This window comes from Muscardinus avellanarius (genome assembly GCF_963383645.1).
Source record: "Muscardinus avellanarius genome assembly, chromosome: 9".
NCBI lineage: Eukaryota > Metazoa > Chordata > Mammalia > Rodentia > Gliridae > Muscardinus > Muscardinus avellanarius.
In genome coordinates, this window is record NC_137795.1 from 13,225,894 (window position 1) to 13,246,594 (window position 20,701).

At 43.9% G+C, this 20,701-nt stretch overlaps 1 protein-coding gene across 1 annotated transcript in view; it reads right to left on the bottom strand.

Annotated features, from left to right (window-relative positions):
* PKD1L1 (polycystin 1 like 1, transient receptor potential channel interacting) overlaps positions 1-20,701 on the bottom strand; it is a gene marked incomplete at both ends in the record, with an annotated part of 115,514 nt that overhangs the window by 1,420 nt on the left and 93,393 nt on the right. The window contains 3 exons of the mRNA XM_080701159.1: positions 1,158-1,219; positions 17,971-18,062; positions 20,247-20,396. Coding sequence (XP_080557285.1) covers positions 1,158-1,219; positions 17,971-18,062; positions 20,247-20,396 — 304 coding nt within the window. The remainder of the gene's footprint in view (positions 1-1,157; positions 1,220-17,970; positions 18,063-20,246; positions 20,397-20,701) is intronic.

Genomic DNA, 20,701 nt, shown 5'->3' on the forward strand with positions numbered 1-20,701 from the left:
TAATATATGCACCTACCTATGAAATTCTAAGATTTTTTTGGCCCACCTACAAAATTCTAACACTTTGTGGTATTTGTATGCCTGTTTGGGATTAATAAATAAAACATATGCCAGGCATTGTGGCACATGCTTATAATCCCAGTACTTGGGAGGCTGAGACTGAAGGATTGCAGATTCGAAGCCAGCCTCAGCTACTTAGTGAGGCCTTTCGCAACTTAGTGAGACCCTGTTTCAAAATAAAAAGAATAAAAAAACTGTAGAATAAAGAATAAAAATAATTGCAGCTTGGAAGTAGAATGCCCTGGGTTCAATCCCTAGTAACACACACACACACACACACACACACACACACACACACACACACACTAGAGTTGGGGTGTAGCTTGGAGGTAGAATGCTCCTGGGTTCCATCCCCAGTACCACAAAAGAAAAAAAAAAAAGAAATAAAACACACAGAGACCACGGAAACCCTTACTGCCCCTCCCTGTCTCTATACTGGTATCTCTCCTTTCCAGAAAGGTAAGAGTGTTATACTACAGATGGATGTATCCCCAAACAGTCTCCAGTGACTTGTGATGGCTCCATAACTCTATAACAAGCTACTTTTCAGTGAACGTTGTTTATGTGATTTAATAATATTGACAGGTGTAATTACATTCATTTTTTCTCATCAGCATATAGAATTTTATTTCATGTGTATCACATACCTTACTCATGCCGATGATGAGCATTTAAGTGGATTCCATCTAAAGCTATGAAGGGTCTGAGACTTTATCCCACGGACCAGCTATCATCGAGGCTGCCCCAGTCATGTGGATGCTGGAGGTTTCTGCATCAGAGATGGAAGGCTTTATTGTTCACAAAGCAGTAGCCAGCGTCAGCTTATTTGTGCTGGCTCCCCCAGGCCTCAGAGGCGCAGAGGAGGGGATCTCTGGGCTTGGGGCCCCCGTGGATTTACAGTAAGTAGATAGCAGACAAGCAGGCCCTTTGTCCTGGAGGGATGCTACCTCATCTTTCTACTCCTTGCTAAAACCCTGAAACCTACAGCAGTAAAAAGCAGTGGGCACCCTGTGGTCTCCACACACCCAGTGGGATGGGAGGACTGGACATCCGAGGAGGGTCACTTCTCTTTCCAAGCATCCATGCTGCAGACCTACCCACCGTGCTGCCACGTGTCTCCTCGTGAGGGGAGTCGATTTGCTTCTTGCCAAACTGTTGTCTTCGGTGATCAGAGGAATCTAGAATTCCCCAGCAGGATATAGGAACACTCACTCTGGCTTCTTCATGTCCTGTGTAACTCCGGTGTGTCAGACACTTTAATCCGTGATAACCTCATGGGTCTGGATGATGCTGCAATCAGCCTTGATTGTAGGTGAGCTCGGGCAGCCTCATACTGTGCTGGGGTGATCAACTGTGTCTCTCTTTTATACTTTGGACTTTGACATCATTTGCTTTTTATAGATTCTCCTCCTCCTCTTCCTCCTCCTCCTCCTCCTCCTCCTCCTCCTCCTCCTCCTCCTCCTCCTCTTCCCAGCTTGGATAACAGGCATACACACCATTGTGCCCAACACTTTCATTACTTTATTCATTTTGTTGTGGTGCTGGGGATTGAATCCAGGAGCATCCTACCTCTGAGCTACACCCCCAGCCCTATTTTTATCTTTATTTTGAAACAGAGTATCCCTAGGTTAATGTGAGTCCTTCCTTCCTTCCTCCCTTCCTTCCTTCCTTCCTTCCTCTTTCCTTCCTTCCTTTCCTTCTTTCTTCTTTCCCTTCCTTACTTCCTTCCTTCCTTCTTTCTACTGGGGATGGAACCTGGGGCATCCTACCTCTGAGCTATACCTCCCGCACTATTTTTTATTCTTTATTTTGAGACAGGGTCTCACTAGTTGCAAAGGACTTCACTAAGTAGGTGAGGCTGGCCACGAACCGAGATCCTCCCATCTCAGCCTCCCAATTTCTGGGACTAGAGTCTCACTACTTTTTGAGGCTGTCCTTAAACCTGTGATCCTCCTGTCTCAACCTCCCAAGTACTAGGATCATAGGCATGTACCATTATGTCTGGCCTGACTTTTATTTATTTATTTATTTTGCAGTACTGAGATGGAACCCAGGAGCATTCTAACTCAGAGTGACATCCCCAGCCCTAATTTTATTCTTTATTTTGAAATAGGGTTCACTGAGTTGCAAAGGGCCTAAGTAGCTGAGGCTGTGTGTGAACTGTGATCCTCCTGTCTCAACCTACTGAATGCTGGGATTACAAACATGGTCCACCATGCCCAGCTAATGAATGTTTTCATAAAATTTCTTCTAAACTCTACTTGAGATACATCACATGATTTCATTTGCTTTGTAATTTTTCTCTTTAAATCAAGAGTTATTTTAGAGTATTTTTTAAAATTTTTAGTCAGTGTGGTTGTTTGAAACATCCTTCCAGTTTTCGCTGTATCTAAGTGGCTACACTCTGACCAGAGGATGCATTGTCTGTTTCAAATTTTTTTTTTTTTTTTTTTTACCAAGATGCATGCAAACCAGGCCTTTGGACAAAACTATTTAGTGTCCAAACATATGAGCACACACTCCAAATTCAATAATCCCCGTGGCAAATTCTGATCTGAGTACATAGGTTTTTAAATGGATCCAAACACAGAAGCCTAGCTGACTTCGAGGTTCAGTCTGACTATTTTATATTGGATTAGTCAAGTCAGGGAAAATGAGAGTTATTAACCTAACAAGATTCAATTGCTCACCTTGCAAAACAAGGGCTGTATTTCAAAAACCTTATTTAAATTTCAGAATTCTTTCCTGGCCTCTCTCATTGCATTTGAGATCTGTGTGATAACTTGCAGAAACAGACTCTAGAGGGAGGAGAGAGAGCCTGTAAGAATAAGATTTCAGCCTGACTCCATAGGTCAAACAAATAAGTGAATAAAACCATCCACAGCTCAGGGGCAATGAAAACAGGTGGTTTGGGAAGCGCTGGCTAAAACCGGTCCCAGCCTGGATTTTGAATGGAACTTTGAGTACCTAGACCACAGGTGTGACTTGACTTCCCTCCTGGGTCCGACTCACTGGTGTGAACTCCAACAAGCAATGTATCCTTGGACACTCAGCTCTTCTCACTTGCAAGGAGGGTGCCTGCTAACGGCGGCTATCCTGTGCAGTGAGTCTGATAGGGTTTGTGACACTACGGGACACCAGGCTCACGACACTGACGCTGATGGCCAAGAAGGAACACAGAAAGATCTCTCAGCAAAAGAAACTCTTGATCCATCTGACACAGGAGAAGGGAAAATAAATCAATGTTTATATTCCAAAAAGCCCAGAGGAAGCGGAGAAGCCAGGGAAGGATATGGACGAGTATGTTAATGTGAGACTTTCCTGAAATTAAAGCCAACAGTCCCCCTTGAGAGGCAGGGTACCCTAGTGGTTAAGAGATGGATGTTAAGGCCCAGTGCAGGGTCAGTACCAACGTCTCTCCCCTGCAGCTATATGGCCCAGGGCAAACTATCCCACCTCTCTGTGTCTCACTCACCTCAACCTTAAAGGGGAGCTAATAATAAAATCTAGTCCACAGTGATGACTCATTAATATTGGCTGGGAACTTGGAAAAATGCCTGGCTTCTGGTAAGAAATTATGTATATATACATATATGCATATATACATAGACACACACATAATTTTCTACCATTAGCTAGCACCATAAACCAAAGTAAAAGCAAAATAAAATCTATTTTACAGTGATGATTCATTAATATCAGCCAAGAACTTGGAAAAATACCTGGCTTCTGGTAAGCAATTACATACATACATATATACACATATATATAGACACACTCACATATATAATTGGTTAATATTAGCCAGCGACACAAATCAATTAAAAAAACTGGATTATGTGAAATACTTATCAAGTTAATATTCTTATTTTAAAAGGGCATGGTGGCGCACGCTTGTAATCCCCGTGCGTGGGAGACTGCAGCAGGAGGATCGTGCAGGTTCGAAGCCAGCCTCAGCTGCCTTAAGAGACCCTATTTCTAAATAACACATAAAATAGGTCTGGAAGTGTAGCCCAGAGATAGAAGGCCCCTGGGTTCCATCCCCAGTGCCACCAAAAAAAAAAAAAAAAAAAAAAAAAATCAGATGGAAAGATAGATATTTCAATTGAAATACAGGGCAAAATACAGGAGCAGGCAATTTACTGTTGAAAAGACGATCAGCAGGCATGTGTACAAATGTCCAGTGATAAACAATAACCTGTGAAATGTGAATTTCAAGAGTGAAAGAAAGCTGGGCGTGGTGGGCACGCTTGTAATCCCAGCATTTGGGAGGCTGAGACAGGAGGATCACAGTTCTCGGCCAGCCTCAGCTACTTAGTGAGGCCCTCTGCAACTCAAGGAAACCCTGTTTAAAAATAAAGAATAAAAAATAGGCTGGGGGTATAGCTCAGAGGTAGAATGCTCCTGGGTTCCATCTTTAGCATCGCAAAAGATAAAAAATAAAAAGAAGAGTGAGAGAAACACTACTTTATCACTGAGGACTGAGATGTCAAAGAAAGGATCCCCAGAGGCCACTGTGGAAAGAAGGCTTTCTCCTGCTGGCGAGGGAAGGAGCTGGGAGCATCCGCTGGCCTTGTCATCTCTGAAGGCCTGGGGTACAGGGGCCTTCTGCCCAAGCTTACAGTTTCTTATTCATGTGTTTTCCTTAGTTGATAACTGGCCAGTTAAGCAACTATAGATACTGGGCCAGGGGTGGGGTAGCCACCTCCTGCCCCAACTGCCTGTGGTTCATGAGCCTCCTGTGACTGTACAGAGATGTTGTGGACCCAAGATGGAACAGGGAGGGGGATGCTCACCCAGCATTGCATGCTAGCCCTTGTTCTTCCTTAGGGACAGACAAGAGCCTTTGGATTAGGAATCGGGCTGACAGCCACCAAGCTGCCATGGACTCTGCTCCAACAGTTGGTTTGAAATGTACTTGGTCATAGGCAGTCCATGTCTCTTCTTTTATGGGAGACCTCCATGAGGGGTGGTGGGAGGAGGCAAAATGACATCACTCCTGTAGTCAAAAGATAATTCGGGTGCCTTGGTCCTCTCCCATGCCTTGATGGGGCCTTCAAGGACAAACCAGCCTCCTTCTTCTAACACAGCTGCGGCTTGTGGTTGGGACGCGTCCTTGGAGTGGCAACATGGCAGTAGGCTTTTTGTGGACTGTAATCAGAACTCTTTGGCCCCCCCAGGCTGCCTCCCGAGATTAAGCAAGGCACCACAATAAAACAAACAATAAACTCCACACTCTCGAGGTGCACAGTCTGATCTGTACACCTGTGAGTCATCACCGTAATCATGAAGGGTGCGTATCCATCTCCCCCAGTGTGTCCTGGAGCACCTCTGATGCCCCTCCCTCCTGAGCCCAGCCCTGCCCCAGCCCCAGCTCCAGCCCCAGAGAGCTGGGAGCTGCTTTCTGTCCCTTTCACTGGGTCACAGCTCCCAGGATTTTCTGTGGATGACACCATTTCACAGGTAGCCCTTTTTTTTTTTGGTCTGATTTCTTCCCCAGCACTCAATATTGTGAGGTTCATTCCTTCTTATTGTTGAATAGTTATTTCATAGTGTAGACAATGAACCTCTTTATTTCTCCATTCACCTTTATTTATTTATTTTTCTGTACTGGGGATGGAACCCAGGGGCATTCTATCACCGAGCTACACCCCTAGCCTTATTTTTTCTTCTTTATTTTGAAACAGGGTCTCACTGAGTTGCAAAGGACGTAAGTAGCTCACTAAGTAGCTGAGGCTGCCCGTGAACCGCGCTCCTCCTGTCTCAGCCTCCTGAAAGCTGGGATTACAAGTGTGCTAGCAATACAAACCACCACTCCAGGCTTCCATTTACCTTTTGATGGATATCTGTACCACTGTGGTTTGGGACTGCTACAAATAAAGCTGCATGAGTATTCATGTACAAATCTCTGTGTGGCCATGTATTTTATCTTGAGTAATCATCTAGGAATCGAATGGCTGGATCATTTCTTTTGCTTGGTACCAGGGCTAGAACCCAGGGGCATTCTACCTCCAAGCTACACTCCTGGCCCATTTTGTTTTGAAAATAGGTCTTGCTAAGTTGCCCAAGATCTTAGTCATTCTCACTGACATCACTCAAAAGCCCTGACCACATAACTTAGAAAAAGAAAGATTTATTTGCTCATGGTTTTCCTTGGAGGATTTGAGGGATTCAGTCCATGAGAGGCTGGGGGCTGCAGATCTCAGGGAAGTGGAGAGAGGGGAGCCCAAGGCTTTTCTCTTCACATCATGGGGCCCAGAAGTGAGAGAGTGCAAGCATAACTCCAAGCCTGGGGACCGCCTTCTCCAGCCACTCCCTGCCAGCCCAGGCCACCCCCGAATAGGTCCATTACTGCTGGGATCACAGCCCTCATGACTCAGTTATACCAACCCCCAACACCAACTTATGCACTCCTCTGGGGTCAGTCTATAGCTACCTATAACACGCAGGCTGGCCTGGCACCTGCCATCCTCCTGTCTCAGCCTCCCAATATCAGGACTGCAGGCTTAGGCCCCACACCTGACGGGATCATTACTCCCCGTAATGCTTCTGGATGAGATGGGAGTAACAGAGATAGGATTTACTTTCCTGTGTGAACCAATACCCCCCCCCCCCAAAATATCAGGAAAAAAATAGTGATGAAAGCCAGTCCTTCTGAGAGACACTGAACTAGGTAAGCCCTGTGACGGCCCGGGCTCGGTGCCTGAGGGCTTGGGGGCTGTTATAGTGAGATATGAAATGTCCCCTAAAAAATTCATGTATTAATATACAGGGCTGATATAACTGAGTCATGAGGGCTGTCATCCTAGAAGTGAATAAATCCACCGTGATAAATTTATCTGGATGGCACTCCATAGGGTATGGCTGGAGGTGGGCCTCGGGGATTATATATGGTTCCTCCTTCCCCGCTCGCAGCCGCCATGATGCGAGGAACACAGCCCATGTGCTGTCTCCACTTCCATGCCGAGTTCCAGTTCCCCGGCCTCACATGTACTGAACCTCGAAACTGTGAGCTAATAAATCTTTTTTCCTCTAAGTTGCTTTAGATTATGGCTACAAAATGCCGACTAACACAGGAGCTAAGCAATAGAGGTGGAGTCCAGGCAGAGTTTAGATGCTTTGAGTGTAAATGAGGGAGATGAGTTGCGTGAATCCAAAGCAGCTAGCGTTTGCAGAGAGGCAGTGAGAAACTTCTTGAGAGGGACTGGTAAATGCTCAGGAGGGCACCTCTGAGACTGGGAAAGGAAAAGCTAGGAGGAGAGGACACAGTGCCCAGAGATGGCATGGGACGGGCACCCTGGGATGTAGGAGGCGTCCATGCAATGTTCAGATAGGGCCCTACTACTTTTTCTTCTTCTTCTTCTTCTTCTTCTTCTTCTTCTTCTTCTTCTTCTTCTTCTTCTTCTTCTTCTTCTTCTTCTTCTTCTTCTTCTTCTTCTTCTTCTTCTTCTTCTTCTTCTTCTTCTTCTTCTTCTTCTTCTTCTTCTTCTTCTTCTTCTTCTTCTTCTTCTTCTTCTTTTTTTTTTGAAATAGGGTTTCACTGAATTGCAAAGGGCCTCACTAAGTAGCTGAGGCTGGCCGCAAACCACGATCCTCCTATCTCAGCCTCCCGAATGCTGAGATTATAAGTGTACACCACCACGCCTGGCTTAGGCCAGGCATTTAAAGAAAGAAAAATGTGGCCTGTGATAAAGTGGAGAATCAATCAAGCAAATCATCCCAGGGCTGGCGGGATGTTGCCCTGTGGAGGTGGAGGCACTACAGGCGTCTAACTTTATTCTGTGTGTTCAAAAGTTAAGTAGTAATATGGAAGATGTGTTTAAAAACTTAAACCACAAATCAAAGTTTGAGAGAAGAAAGCTAAAATGTGTGAGGGGAAAATATGTTGCTTGGGATTTAGAAGAGATAAGACATGGTAAAGGAATCTCAGTGAACTTGAAGATAGAACAATTTAATACATTTTAAGTGAAGAAAGAAAGAAAGAAAGAAAGAAAGAAAGAAAGAAAGAAAGAAAGAAGTGAGGGATTTTTTTTTTTGTACTAAGGATTGAACTCAAGGGCATTCTGCCTCTGAGTTATACCCCCAGCCTTATCTTGTTATTTTTAAACAAGGTCTCATTGAGTTCCTGAGAGTCTCACTAAATTGCTGATGATGGCCTTCAACATGCCATCCTGCTGTCTCAGCCTCCAAAAGACTGGAACTACAGGCCTGAGCCACCATACCCAGCAAGAGGTTGTTCTAAACAAAAAAACAAAAACAAAAACAATAAAACAGTAAACCATGGGGAAACTACTTTATTAGCTGAAGCTAATAAAGGGTGTGGGGGCATTCTTGAGATAAAAGGAGCTGAAAGCTTTCCGATCTTGACAAAAGCTATAATGCCCCATATCCAAGCTCATAAGCATAAAGGCACCCACATGGGGCATAGCAAAATCGCAGTGATTGTAATCATTATTGAAACAGGAATCTTAGCAGCAGCAAGAAAAAAGAAAAAAAAGGGACACTGAATACAGAGAATAAAGAACAGGTAGACATGAAAGGAAAACTGGATGAGCTGCAAGAGAAGCAGACACGGCCATGGTTACACTGGGGGCTTCAGCATGCCTCCCTCGAAGATGATGGATACAGCGGGTAGGAAATCAGCAAGCTTCCAGCAGACCTGAACAGCACCATCAAACAACTGGACCTGGGAGATGATTGTAGGTCACCTTGCTCTACAGAGGCAGGACATACATTCATTTCAAGTGTAATCAAAACATCTACCATGTTCTGTGCTATTTTGAGCCACTAAAACAAGTCTCAGTAACCTTCAAAGGATTCAGACCATATGAAGTATGTCTTCCAACCACAACAAAATAAAAGTAGAACTCCACTGCATAAGGACATCTGGAAAATCTCCACGTAATACAAACTAAGTAACTTACTTCTAAATAACCCATGATTCAGAGAATAAATCAAAAGGGAAATTAGAAAGCAGTTTGAATGGGACGAAAATGAAAACACTCCCTATCAAACTCCATGGGAGGATGTTTAGGCAGTACTTTGAGAGAAATTTATAGCACTAAGTGCACAGTTTACAAAAGAAGAAAGGTCTCAAATGATCTCTGCCACTATGTGAAGGACTATGAAAACCAAATTAAACCTGATGTAAGTAAAAGAAAGAAAAATAATAAAGATCCAAGAAGAAATCAATGTACCAGACAACAGTTAAAATAGAGAAAAACCAAGAAAAACAAAGCTGTTTCCTTGAGATGATCCACAAAATTAATCAACCTTCAGCCAGAATGTTCGGGGGAAAATAAAACCCCACGAAGGAGAATCATCAATGCTGAGAATGAGAAAGGTGACATCACTACATATTCTACAGATACTGAGAGGATGAAGAGAAACTTTATGAATAAGCTTATGCCTATACATTTGATGACTTTTTTCCATGAGATGGAAAAGTTCCTCAAGTATTACCAAAGATCACATAAGAAGAATTAGATATGCTGAATAGCCCTATATTTAGTAAAAAAAAAAACTGAATAGGAATGGGAGTAAAGTTCAATGGTACTTACCTACTATGTGTGAGGCACAAGGTCCCATCTCCAGTATCAAAACAAATAACAATAAATTGAATACTTAACCTCTTTATTTTTTAATTTTTTTGCCGGTCTGGGGATGGAACTTAGGGGCATTTTACCTCCGAGCTACATCCCCTGCCCTATTTTTTATTCTTTATTTTGAAACCGGGTCTCACTGAGTTGCAGAGAGCCTCACTAAGTACCTGACGCTGTCCATGAACCATGATCCTCCAGGTCTCAGCCTTCCAAATGCTGGGATTACAAGCGTGCACCACCATGCCCGGCTTAGTTAACCTCTTTCTTTCTTTTCTTTTCTTTTTCTTTCTTTTTTTTTTTTTTTTTTTTTTTGGTGGTACTGGGGTTCCTGGAAGCCCTTCTACCTCCGGGCTACACTCCCAGACCTATTTTTACATTTTTTATTTGGAAACAGGGTCTCCTAAGCCAGTGGCTAGCTTCAAATCTGCATGATCCTCCTGTCTCTGCCTTCCAAGCGCGGGGATTACAAGCATGCGCCACCACGCCCGGCTAGTTAACCTCTTTCCAATGAAAAAAATTTCAGGCCTGGATGGATTTACTGGTGAATTATGTCAAACGTGCATGCAAGTGTGTTACTTAGGGATTAACCCAGGGGTATTTTACTTTTGAGCTACACCCCAGCCCTATTTTACTTATTTTTTATTTTGAAACAGAGTCTCACTAAGTTGTGGAGGGCCTCACTAAGTTCCTAAGGCTGGCTATGAACCTGTGCTCCTCCTGTCTCAGCCTCTCAAATACTGGGATTACAAGTATGTGCCACTACTCCTGCTTATGTTATACATTTAAGATAGAGGTAGTATCAAGTGAAGCAGAGAGAATATTTCTAAATTCATCCTAAGAGAACAGTATTATCCTGATACCAAAATGAAATAAAGATAAGAAACAAAACAAAACTAATATCCTCCCTGGCTCTGGCTTCCGCTCCCTTGTGTGGACTTTGCTCTGAGGGTCTCAGCCCTGTTCTGGTCCATCATCAGCTCTACATCGGAGGGCTGAACCTGGCTTTGAGCTTAGTCTTCTCTACCTCTGTTTGCTCATTGTTGTTTGCTGAACTGGGAGATCTTCAGTTAGTTCTTTTCTGAACACCCAGTGCTTAGAGCATAATAGAATTTTGGTAAATATTCTCAGATTCAGTATTGAATCATAAGAATTAGCAGGATGCCATTCAACCTGCAATAATGTAATAAGTTAAACATACATATGCAAAACCTCACATGAATCATAAGTAACAAGATCTGTGTGAATTATTGTGAAATGAAAGCAAAAGTGTGGAGATAAAAGGAGAGAAGGGCATTGAGTCCATGTTGTGCTCCTGGCAGAAGACACTCAAATTCTGAATATCCCAAAGGACTCACCTAAACTAATCACAATAATCTCAGTTCCCCCAATCATTCTAGGAAAGAGTGTGAAGGGGGAAATCTTGGGTATTTCTTAAAAAAGACTTTTCTTACATCTAATAAGAAGACTAATGGGACGGAGAGACACTGCCTCTGTCTCCTATAGATGTTTTACCTATGGATGTGTTGCCTGGACCTGTGGTAACTGTTACAAACAGATTCTAGAGACGCCACAAATAAAAACTCATGAAATAAAAAGTAACTTGGCAAGGCAATTTACTTCTGCACAGAGGGTGCTCAGCTGACAGTCTGTTAAGTAAGCACATCAAGTGGGCAGTCTGCTCGTTATCTCTATTGTGATCCTACCCCTTGCCTTGATTGGTGAGGTCTTGGGTTCACAACTCAGCATGATTGGCTACTTCCTAAGACATAAAGGAATTCTGAAACAAGGTTTAACATTCTGGAAGATTCCTGGCCAATGGTTTCCTTGATCTAAGAAGATAGAAGACACAGGTCAACCACAAGTCACAGGAGCTCAGATGGCTGACGCTGGGGATGACTTGGGAGTAGAGCAAACAGATGCAGGTACTGGTTACAAAATGAATGCCTAAGCTACAATTCTGAAAGGGAAAGGAGCACACTTTTATGTAATTCGCGGCTTCCATGAAAATGACTGCCTTTATTCCTCACATAAAGGCACATAAAGGCTGCCTGCAGTCATGAGGCAAGGCTGATACAGCACAGAATAGAGAGACAAGCATCTGCTGTTCCTCTGGACTTTTGTTTTGTGACATAGTATATTCGCTGATAAACTTGGGTCAGGTTTTATGTTTCTAATAGTCAAGACCACTATAAAGCCTATTAAAATGATGTAATTTAGGGCTACGTTAATATTAGCCTCCTTCTTTAGCCCATATGGAGAGGGCTAGGTGACTTATTAAGTAAAAGTTGTGCAGCTGTAACAAAGAGCTCTCATGCCTCCAGAGAAGGAAATGGGACGGACGTTTACTCCTGACCCGAGCACAGGGGAGTCTCAGGGCAGCCTGGAGAGCCGGCCTCGCCATTTTCAACATGAGGAACTCTTGTTCCCAGCCTCACTAACAACATGGGAGAAGCTGGCATCAAGAAGGAGGTGCCCGGCATCAAGAAGGAGGTGCCCAGCATCCTTGGATGCTGACACACAGGTGAGACTCTCTCCTGGAGAGGGAGAGCTTACAGGGGGTGACAGGGCTGGGCAGTGGGCTGTGGTGGGCAGTGGGTGTTAAGACTCCAGCATCAGCAAACTGGAAATCGTGCTTTGGAGCCGTTCAGTGTGAATTGTGAATCTCCTGATTATCACACCCCTGGGCTACTGTTTGTCACTTGGGGAAGACATAAAAGGTACAAAAAGCGGCCGGTGAGGCCGCTTGAGGCTGCTTGAGGCTGGCTAGGGGAGCATGGGGGCTGTGTGGGGCCAGACTGGGGAAAGACACACCCTGAAGATTACAAATGTGTTTCTAATGTGTGAGAAATGATCTCAGGAAGACAAGGATGAGCTGATTAAGTGGGACACTGTGCTAAGACCTGTTTGGTATGATTTATAGAGCACTGCAGAACTTGACGTGAGAGGAGACAACACAATGGTAACAGTGAGGTCACTGGGGATGGGATAAAGAAGTGCTGATAAAAAAAAAAAAGCATTGCTCAAGCCGGGCGTGATGGTGCACACTTAGAATCCCAGCATTTGGGAGGCTGAGACAGGTGGATCGCGGTTCACAGACAGCCTCAGCTACTTAGTGAAGCCCTCTGCAACTCAGTGAGACTGTTTCAAAATAAAGAATAAAAAATAGGGCTGGGGGTATAGCTCAGAGGTAAAATGCCCCTGGGTTTCATCCAAAGTACTGCAAAAAATAAAATAAAATGATGTAATTTAGGGCTACATAAAATAAAGTATTACTGTTAGAAATGGATTCTAGGGAAATCACAAATAAAAACTCATGAAATAATAAGTAATACACAGCAAGACAATTTGCTTCTGTGCAGAAGGGTGTGCAATCAGCAAAAAGTCTGGTAAGCAAGCACAGTGAGCAGGCAGTCCACCCTGATTTTATCTCTAACGTGATCCTGCCCCTTACCCTGGTTGGTGAGGGTTTGAGTTTGCAACTCTACATGATTGGCTACTTTCTAAGGCAGACAGTAAATATGAAATAAAGGTAATGTTTTGGAAGATTCATAATCAACTAAAGGTTATTATATGAGCTAAATGGAAGACTTAGGTCAACCAAAAGTCATGTGAGCTAAGATGACTGACATTCCAGAAGATTCTGAGAGTGGAACATACAGACACATGTACAGTTACAAAATGAATGCCTAAGCTACAAAGTGGAAAGAAGTACACTTCTGTGTGACTTGCAGTGGAAAAGATTATCTTTATTCCTTATGCTTTCTACAGTTTGATGGAGAGGAAGAAAATGTATTCTCCTACAAATAGTAAAGCAGCTGCTCTCCTGGAAAGGTCTTGGACCTAAGACTTACAAAATCCAGTGTGTTTAAGTGTGGAATGGAGGGAGTAAGGGCAACTGCCGTGTGATCTTCTATCAATGGTACACAGCAGCTCATGGTCTCATAAGAATTTGATTTTCAGGACTGGCCTTCACCTTCTCGGTGTCTCCTTTGGACAAGAGCCTCCTGCTAAGGCCAGATGTTGCTCTCATCTCAAACCAGAGCTATTACAAATTCAAGGCAACACTTTTATTTTGGAAAGAGTATTGCACCAAGAACAGACACAGATGACCACATTCTTTAAAAAAAAAAAAAAAAAAAACCTGTGCTTGGTTAACAATTTGTTATATTAGTAACAAAGTTAGGACATTTTGTGCTGTTGAGAGAATCTCCAGGCTTTGAAAACATATTCTTTCCTAGCCTTAACTCAATTAAGTAACTTATTTTCTCTAAAGAATGCCAAAAATACCCACTGAACCCTGTTTAGCTCTGCATTTTCTATTTACTTTTTCCAGCTCCATCCATTAATGTGCTCCCAGACGTAGGAGGAATTAGATTCTGCCAAAGACAGATGCTTTGCCAGTGTTTTCTCAGTAAGTGATACTGTGGTAGAAAAGTTACTAAAATAGAAGGCCATGTTTCCAGGCAGTCAGGCAACTGACGAAGTAAGTCACTAAGTCGTAGCTCTCTCAGGAATTTCCTGCAATCACTAACTGCCACGTTTCAACTTCTGTAAGCCTACCTGCCTATTTCTGCCCTTTGTTCTATAAAATGAGAGCTCATGTGGAGTTTGGGGCCAGAGTTTTTCAGTAGTTATCCTAACTTCAGCCTGCCATTATAGTAAACTTACTTTTTTCCACCCTTATTGGTGTTGGGTAAATTATTCCAGAGAATTTCTGCAACAGAACAGGCTACATGTCCACCTGTCCATTGAGCGGTTCCTGTCACCCTGGAGTACAGATGGAATTGTAAAGGCAGTATGGGCTGAAAATACAATCCTCTGCCGTCTGTGGCAGCCTCAGTTTCCTATGTCAGTATATATTTGGTATATATTATTCACATGCTGGGGTGCCTTTCTGGCTAATGAGAACATTTGTTTTTTAAGGAACAAGTTGTCAGCTTGCTCAAGCCTAGCGTTGGCGCAAGTGGCTTGTAATTCAAGCAGAGCTTCTGTGTTTCTGTGGCTTGGCCTCAGCCTCCAATCAGTCTCCTGGCTGAGTTTCTTGGTGGTGTGCTCACTGGAGATACCTGGTTATTGATGTAGACCTCTGACCGGGAGGTCAAGGCACTCAGCATTTTTGAGCTGCCAAGCAGGGCTTGACCTTTATAGAATTGAAAATGGCACAAGCCCTTCCCTCCTCCACATCTGGGTCTTGGTGCAGTGAAAAGTGGAAACAGATGTTGCAGGGTCCAACGGCCAGGATTCAGTCTCATTAAACCAGAACAATTCAGGATGGCTACTTCCTGAGCGTAGACATCTTTGTGAAGTGACAATTTTACCCATAAAATATAATTTGGGGGGGAGAGTAAGTCAGGGGCTGGTTGAAGACGTGTGTCCAGAATCAAATATTAAACTAAAACTTGCCTTTAGATATCTCTGGGTACATAAGTATATTTGTGGTGAGTTGAGATGCATCCTTTCTCAAAAAAAAAATAAAAAAAGATGTTGAAGTGTTAGCTCCCAGTGCTTGTGGAGGTGACCATTTTTTTAGCTGATGAAATTAAGATGAGGTCAGTACAACTGTGTCCTTCAAAAAATGGAGACCTCGGACACAGAGAAAGCTCATGGAGAAGGTGCGAAGGAAACAGCTGGAATTACACTGCTACCTCCAAGGAGCTCTGAGGAGTCCGGGAGGCTTGGAGCAAATTCTTTCCTGGTGCTTTTAGGGGAGACTGGTCCTGCCAATGCCTTGCTCTTGGACGTCAAGCCTCCACACTGAGACAACACATTTCTATTTGGGTTGATTACTTGACTACTGCAGCCCTAGCAAACCAATACGGTGTTTTGCCTATTTTTAGAATATAATTATTGGAGTCTGGCTATAATTATTGGAGTCTGTAATGCTCCAACTTCTTCGAAAAGAAGCCAATGCTGCTAGTGCTTTGAAGTCCTTAAAAATATGACTTCCTTGACCTCCACAGAAGGAGATTGGGGTCCAGTAAACACAGTGTGTCCTCACAGTAACACAGAAGCCCTGGCGTATGTCCATGGTGTCACAAGTGCTATTCCAGCAGACATCCCCATGCAGAGACTGGCAGTAATACCGCAGCTTTATGGGACTCATATCTGGTAGAAGAGAATGAACCAGTAGCTACAAGAATGTCATCTCCTGAGACTCAGTCTAATGGGAGCTGAGAAAATTTGTCTCAGAAAGCCATCTGCTTTAGCATTTCTATCAGGGATTTAATTTCTTTCTACTTCTAGTATAGTCAATATTTGTAACTCACATCTAATCAGTTATTTTAAATTTAACTTATTTCATCCAGGGAATAAGTCTGAGATGAAATAGAGAAAAACTTTAAAAAAGTGAATCATTAAAACAAACCATCTCTCACCACTGTGATCTTATCTTTTTGTTATCTCCTTATCTGAATAATTGCTCCTTATAAAAGCATTTCATTTGGAAATAATTTTAAACTTAACCGAAATATTACAAAATAACTACGAGCACTCACACATTACTTAGGAAACATTGCCTATTAAACATTTGCTCTATTTGATTTATTATTTTCCCTCTTTCAATACATATACATTGTCCTTTGCTTCTCTTCAGTCAATAATCAACTTATTAAACATTCACTGAGCCCTGAGCCCTGTGGAAGACATGGCGGTAGACACATAATTTAGCCACAAGGGCAGAAGCGGGACAGGAGAGCAGGTCCAAATGATCACGCTGGTCAAGTCCAGGAGCACAGTGGCCCTTGATGTACTGGACAAATCTTGGGATGCTGGGAACATTCTCTCCCAGGTAATTCCTCATTCTAATTCCATGCTCACATTATTCCTCGGCCCTCTATTCCACATGAAAAGGGCACAGCAGAGCCTGGATCCCAATGAGCACAGAAGGTGCCCCCATCTTTGCCCATGAATCGGAGATGTCTATTTTCTAAGTTCCAGGAATAGTATGGCTTCTTGGTAGACATGGGTCACTCTTAAGTCACTGTGACCCAGCCCCTAAAGTTGTATCTGTCAACAGAAATACCTGATGGATGGACGAATCTTCTTTTTTTTTGGTGGTACTGGGGGTGGAACCCAGAGGCTTTCTACCTCCGGGCTATACTCCCAGACCTATTTTATATTTTATTTGGAAACAGGGTCTCACTAAGTTGCTGAGAGCCTCACTAAGTAGCAGAGGCTGGCTTCAAACTTGTGCGATCCTCCTGTCTCAGCCTCCCAAGCACGGGGATTACAAGCGTGCACCACCACGCCTGGCTTGGATGGATGGACCTTGAAACTCAGTTTTAACAATCTGGGTTGAGTCTATAGTGAGTATTATGGGATGCCGACACTGACTTCTCTTGATGACCCCAGGGGAAGAGCCACTGCATCCTTTTTTACAGAGGATATGAAGAAGATGGGTTACTTGCTTATCGTCACCAGCCAGTGTTACAGCTGAACCACTGTCAGCAGCCACTCGGGTGTGACCCAGTGACCTCCATGTCTGTCGGCAGGACCCGGCCTTTCTGGGACATGGCTGTTTGTACACACGGCGGCTGGGCTGGGCTTCCTTGGACCACAGCCTGTTTTCCTCAAGGACTCCAGCTCCTTGTATTTAGTTGTCATGCTCCATCAATTAGAAAACATCAGTCACGAAGCCTCAGTAAGTTTCCAGAACACGCAACAGTCATCATGAACGCGGCAAGTTGTGAGGAAGTTGCACAGCAAATTGCTGTAGGTCGGGTTTCTGTGACGGGGGCTTTGTTACTGCCCTGGGGAAATCACCTTCAGAACATCCCACCAACTGGCTAAGTCAAAGAGAGAAGAAGAAAAAAATTCACCCTTCAGCCACTCCCTTGTCCTGAATGACCATGACCTGAGGAATTCAAGTCCATGACCCAAACAGGCTGTGACAGCAGCTTGGACACAGCAGTGTGTCTTCTCTGCAAACCGTCCTCTGGGTTTGCAGAAGGTGCCCTTGCTGAAGGTTCCCATGCTGTGCACCCCGCACTCCGAGAGCGAGTGCAGATTTCCACGTAGAGAAAACTCTCTTCCCATGGTGGGTGGGTGCTGAGAAATCACACCGTTTTCTTTTTCTGGCAGTGCTGGGGCTCAACCCCAGGACTTTGCACAATCTAGGGAGGCTCTACTACTGAGCCCGACCCAGCCAACCAAGGACCGAAATGGCACCTGCAGCCTGACCTGGGCCGTGAGTTTACGTGCTCCTCTTTTGACTGATCTGGCTTCACTCAGTTATATTCACAAAAGCAAATCAAGGAGAAATGTGTGTGTGTTGGGTGCGGGAGGAACCCTCTTGATGTCTCTAAATTACGCTAGCTGGTTCAGAGACTTGGCCAGCTCCTGCAGCGCAGGGTCAGGGAGAGGAATCTGGGCCCCAGCAAGAGAGGTGCTAGACATTTTCTGCTGGAACAGATGGAGGTGGCCAAGAGCCAAGAGTGAGCAGGAACCCCGAGCAGGGGAAGGTGGGGCGGCATACTAGTGCCGTGCGTCACTTAAAAACACAAAGAACAATGGTATTTGCAGGTGGTTATTGATAGCTCCAGGCATTCAATCCTTCTCATTTATAAGACACGATACAAATCTCAATTATTAATGGTTGAGATGAAAAAACAATTGCCCTGAAGTTAGGAAATTCAAACGGCTGGTTACCTCGGCTCCCAGCACACAGAAGCAGGTCTGTTCTACAGAACGCACCTGGCCTGGCCTGCTCCAGTACCACCCGCACCCCATTCGCTTGCGCTGCGGCAACTAGGTGCTCCAGGCATGCGCACCCTCGAAGCCAGGTCAGAGGCCTGTCCCTGGCAGCACTGACTTTTGTGAAATGCATTTTGAATAAATACCTCTTAAAGTGATGGTCCAGGAAAATGTGTGTTTTTCAGCGGGAAGAAACTCAAATTGGCAGTTGTGCTGCGGCTGCTGCTAGGTAAGTCCCATGCAATAACAGTATGTCCCCAGGGCAAAGACAGAAGCCTCAGCCTCTGCGGTCAGCCCCTGCAGTGAAATTATTTCCTGAGTGTTTGTTGGGAAATTAGTGTAGTGTATAAGCGCTCGTGATAGTGTGTGTTTTATTCATAAAAAGATTGCTCAACCAGAGGGTACATTTAAAGCTCCCACTCACTGTAAGAGTTATGAAATACAGAAACAAGATAAGTATGTTACAGGAATGAGCCGAGGCATTCCCAGAAGAATGCTCTTATGGGGCTGGAAGTGGCTCAGAGGCAGGGTTTGCCCAGTGTGTGCAAGGGCTTGGGTTCGAGCCTCAACACAAGGAAGGAAGGAAGGAAGGAAGGAAGGAAAAGAAAGAGGGAAAACTGCCTGTGGGACTTTTGAATGGACAGTCTTTCCTTAACTTCTGTGGCAAGCCTCTGATGGTATACCATTAGATATAGAACTGACTTTTTTTTTTTTTTTTTTTTTTTTTTTTTGCGGGCCTGGAGATGGAACCCAGGGGCATTCTACCTCTGAGCCACACCCTCTGCCCTATTTTTTATTCTTTATTTTGAAACAGGGTCTCACTGAGTTGCAGAGGGCCTCACTAAGTAGCTGAGGCTGTCCGCGAACCGTGATCCTCCTGTCTCAGCCTCCCAAATGCTGGGATTACAAGCATGCGCCACCACACCTGGCCAGAACTGACTTTTAACTTGATCTATATTCTTATTTATTAAAAACATCAATTCCTTTTATTTAAGAGTATATATTAGATATTAGAAATGGATATTAAATTTTGTCAAATGTGGCTATGGAGAAAATGATAGCTTCCACTCGTTGTCCATGGAGGTTATCAGTATACGTGTGTGTGTGTGTGTGTGTGTGTGTGTGTGTGTGTGTGTGTGTGTTACTAGGAATGGAACCCAGGGGCATTCTGCTTCCAAGTTACACCCTTGGCCCTATTTCTATTCTTTCTTTTGAAATAGGGTTTCACTAAGTTCCAAAGGGCCTCACTAAGTTGCTAAGGCTGACTTCCAACCTACGATCCTCCTAGCTCAGCCTCCCAAGTACTGGGATTATAGGTATGAACCATGCCCAGTTTAAATCACTTCAAATCACGTAGAAGTAGCTTGTTTTAGGGGAGCAGAAAAGGTATCTAGATAACACTTTAATTATATTTTAATTCCAGCAACTAACCTCATTAAAATTTATTCAAGTTTTAATACGTTTGAACCATCTCTTCCCTGGGCTACAGTTCCGTTTTATATATACAGATGGTCCCTGTCTTAGTAGGGTGGGACTTAAGAGTTTTTCAGCTTCAACATGGAGCAAAAGTGGCATGCATTTGGTAGAAGCTGTACTCTGAGCCGCAGCTCATAGTCAGCTCCACCATCCCCAGAGGAAACAGCCAATACTCTGTAGTAATGGGGGCAGACTGATACCCTATCTTTTTAAACTGAAAGTTGAATCCTAGATTTTAATCATTAGCCAGTTCCTCCATTCTGGCCAGAGCACATTTTGACCATTGGTAGGATCCTTGAGGGATATTTATGCAAACAGATCCTATGATTTGGAATAGTAATTATTTCCAATCAACTTTAGAACTTAAAAAACTTCCTCTAATGAAAACTGAGAAAAAAAATGTATGCAAAGTCTTACCGCACTGTCTTGGTAAGCTGGGGCACCTTGGGCCACCATTGTATTGCTGGGTCGTTCTTCCAGCAGAGGGAGGTTTAGGCTGTCGGACAAACTATTGATCTTCATCAGCAGTTCATCTAACAGACTTGCAAATTCATCCAGGTAGTAACGCTGAAGAGACAGGAACTGGATGAGCGGATGAGCAAATGTGTTCACGAATGTAATTTTTCTTCTTTTCTCTTTTGCTGAAGCGCTTATCCAAGTGGTTATAGAGCATTTGTGCGCCTGTGTTAGAATCTGTATCGAACCCTGGGGTCAGAGGACCCGGGCACTGGGCCTGTCTCTTCATGTCTCCATACCTTAGTCCCTTTCATTTATCGTGTGCAGAGACTAATGCATTCATGAATGCTGTGGCTAGTGATGCCTACTCGGAGGTCGATGGGGGGGACTTGAAGGCAATACTAGGTAGGGGAACA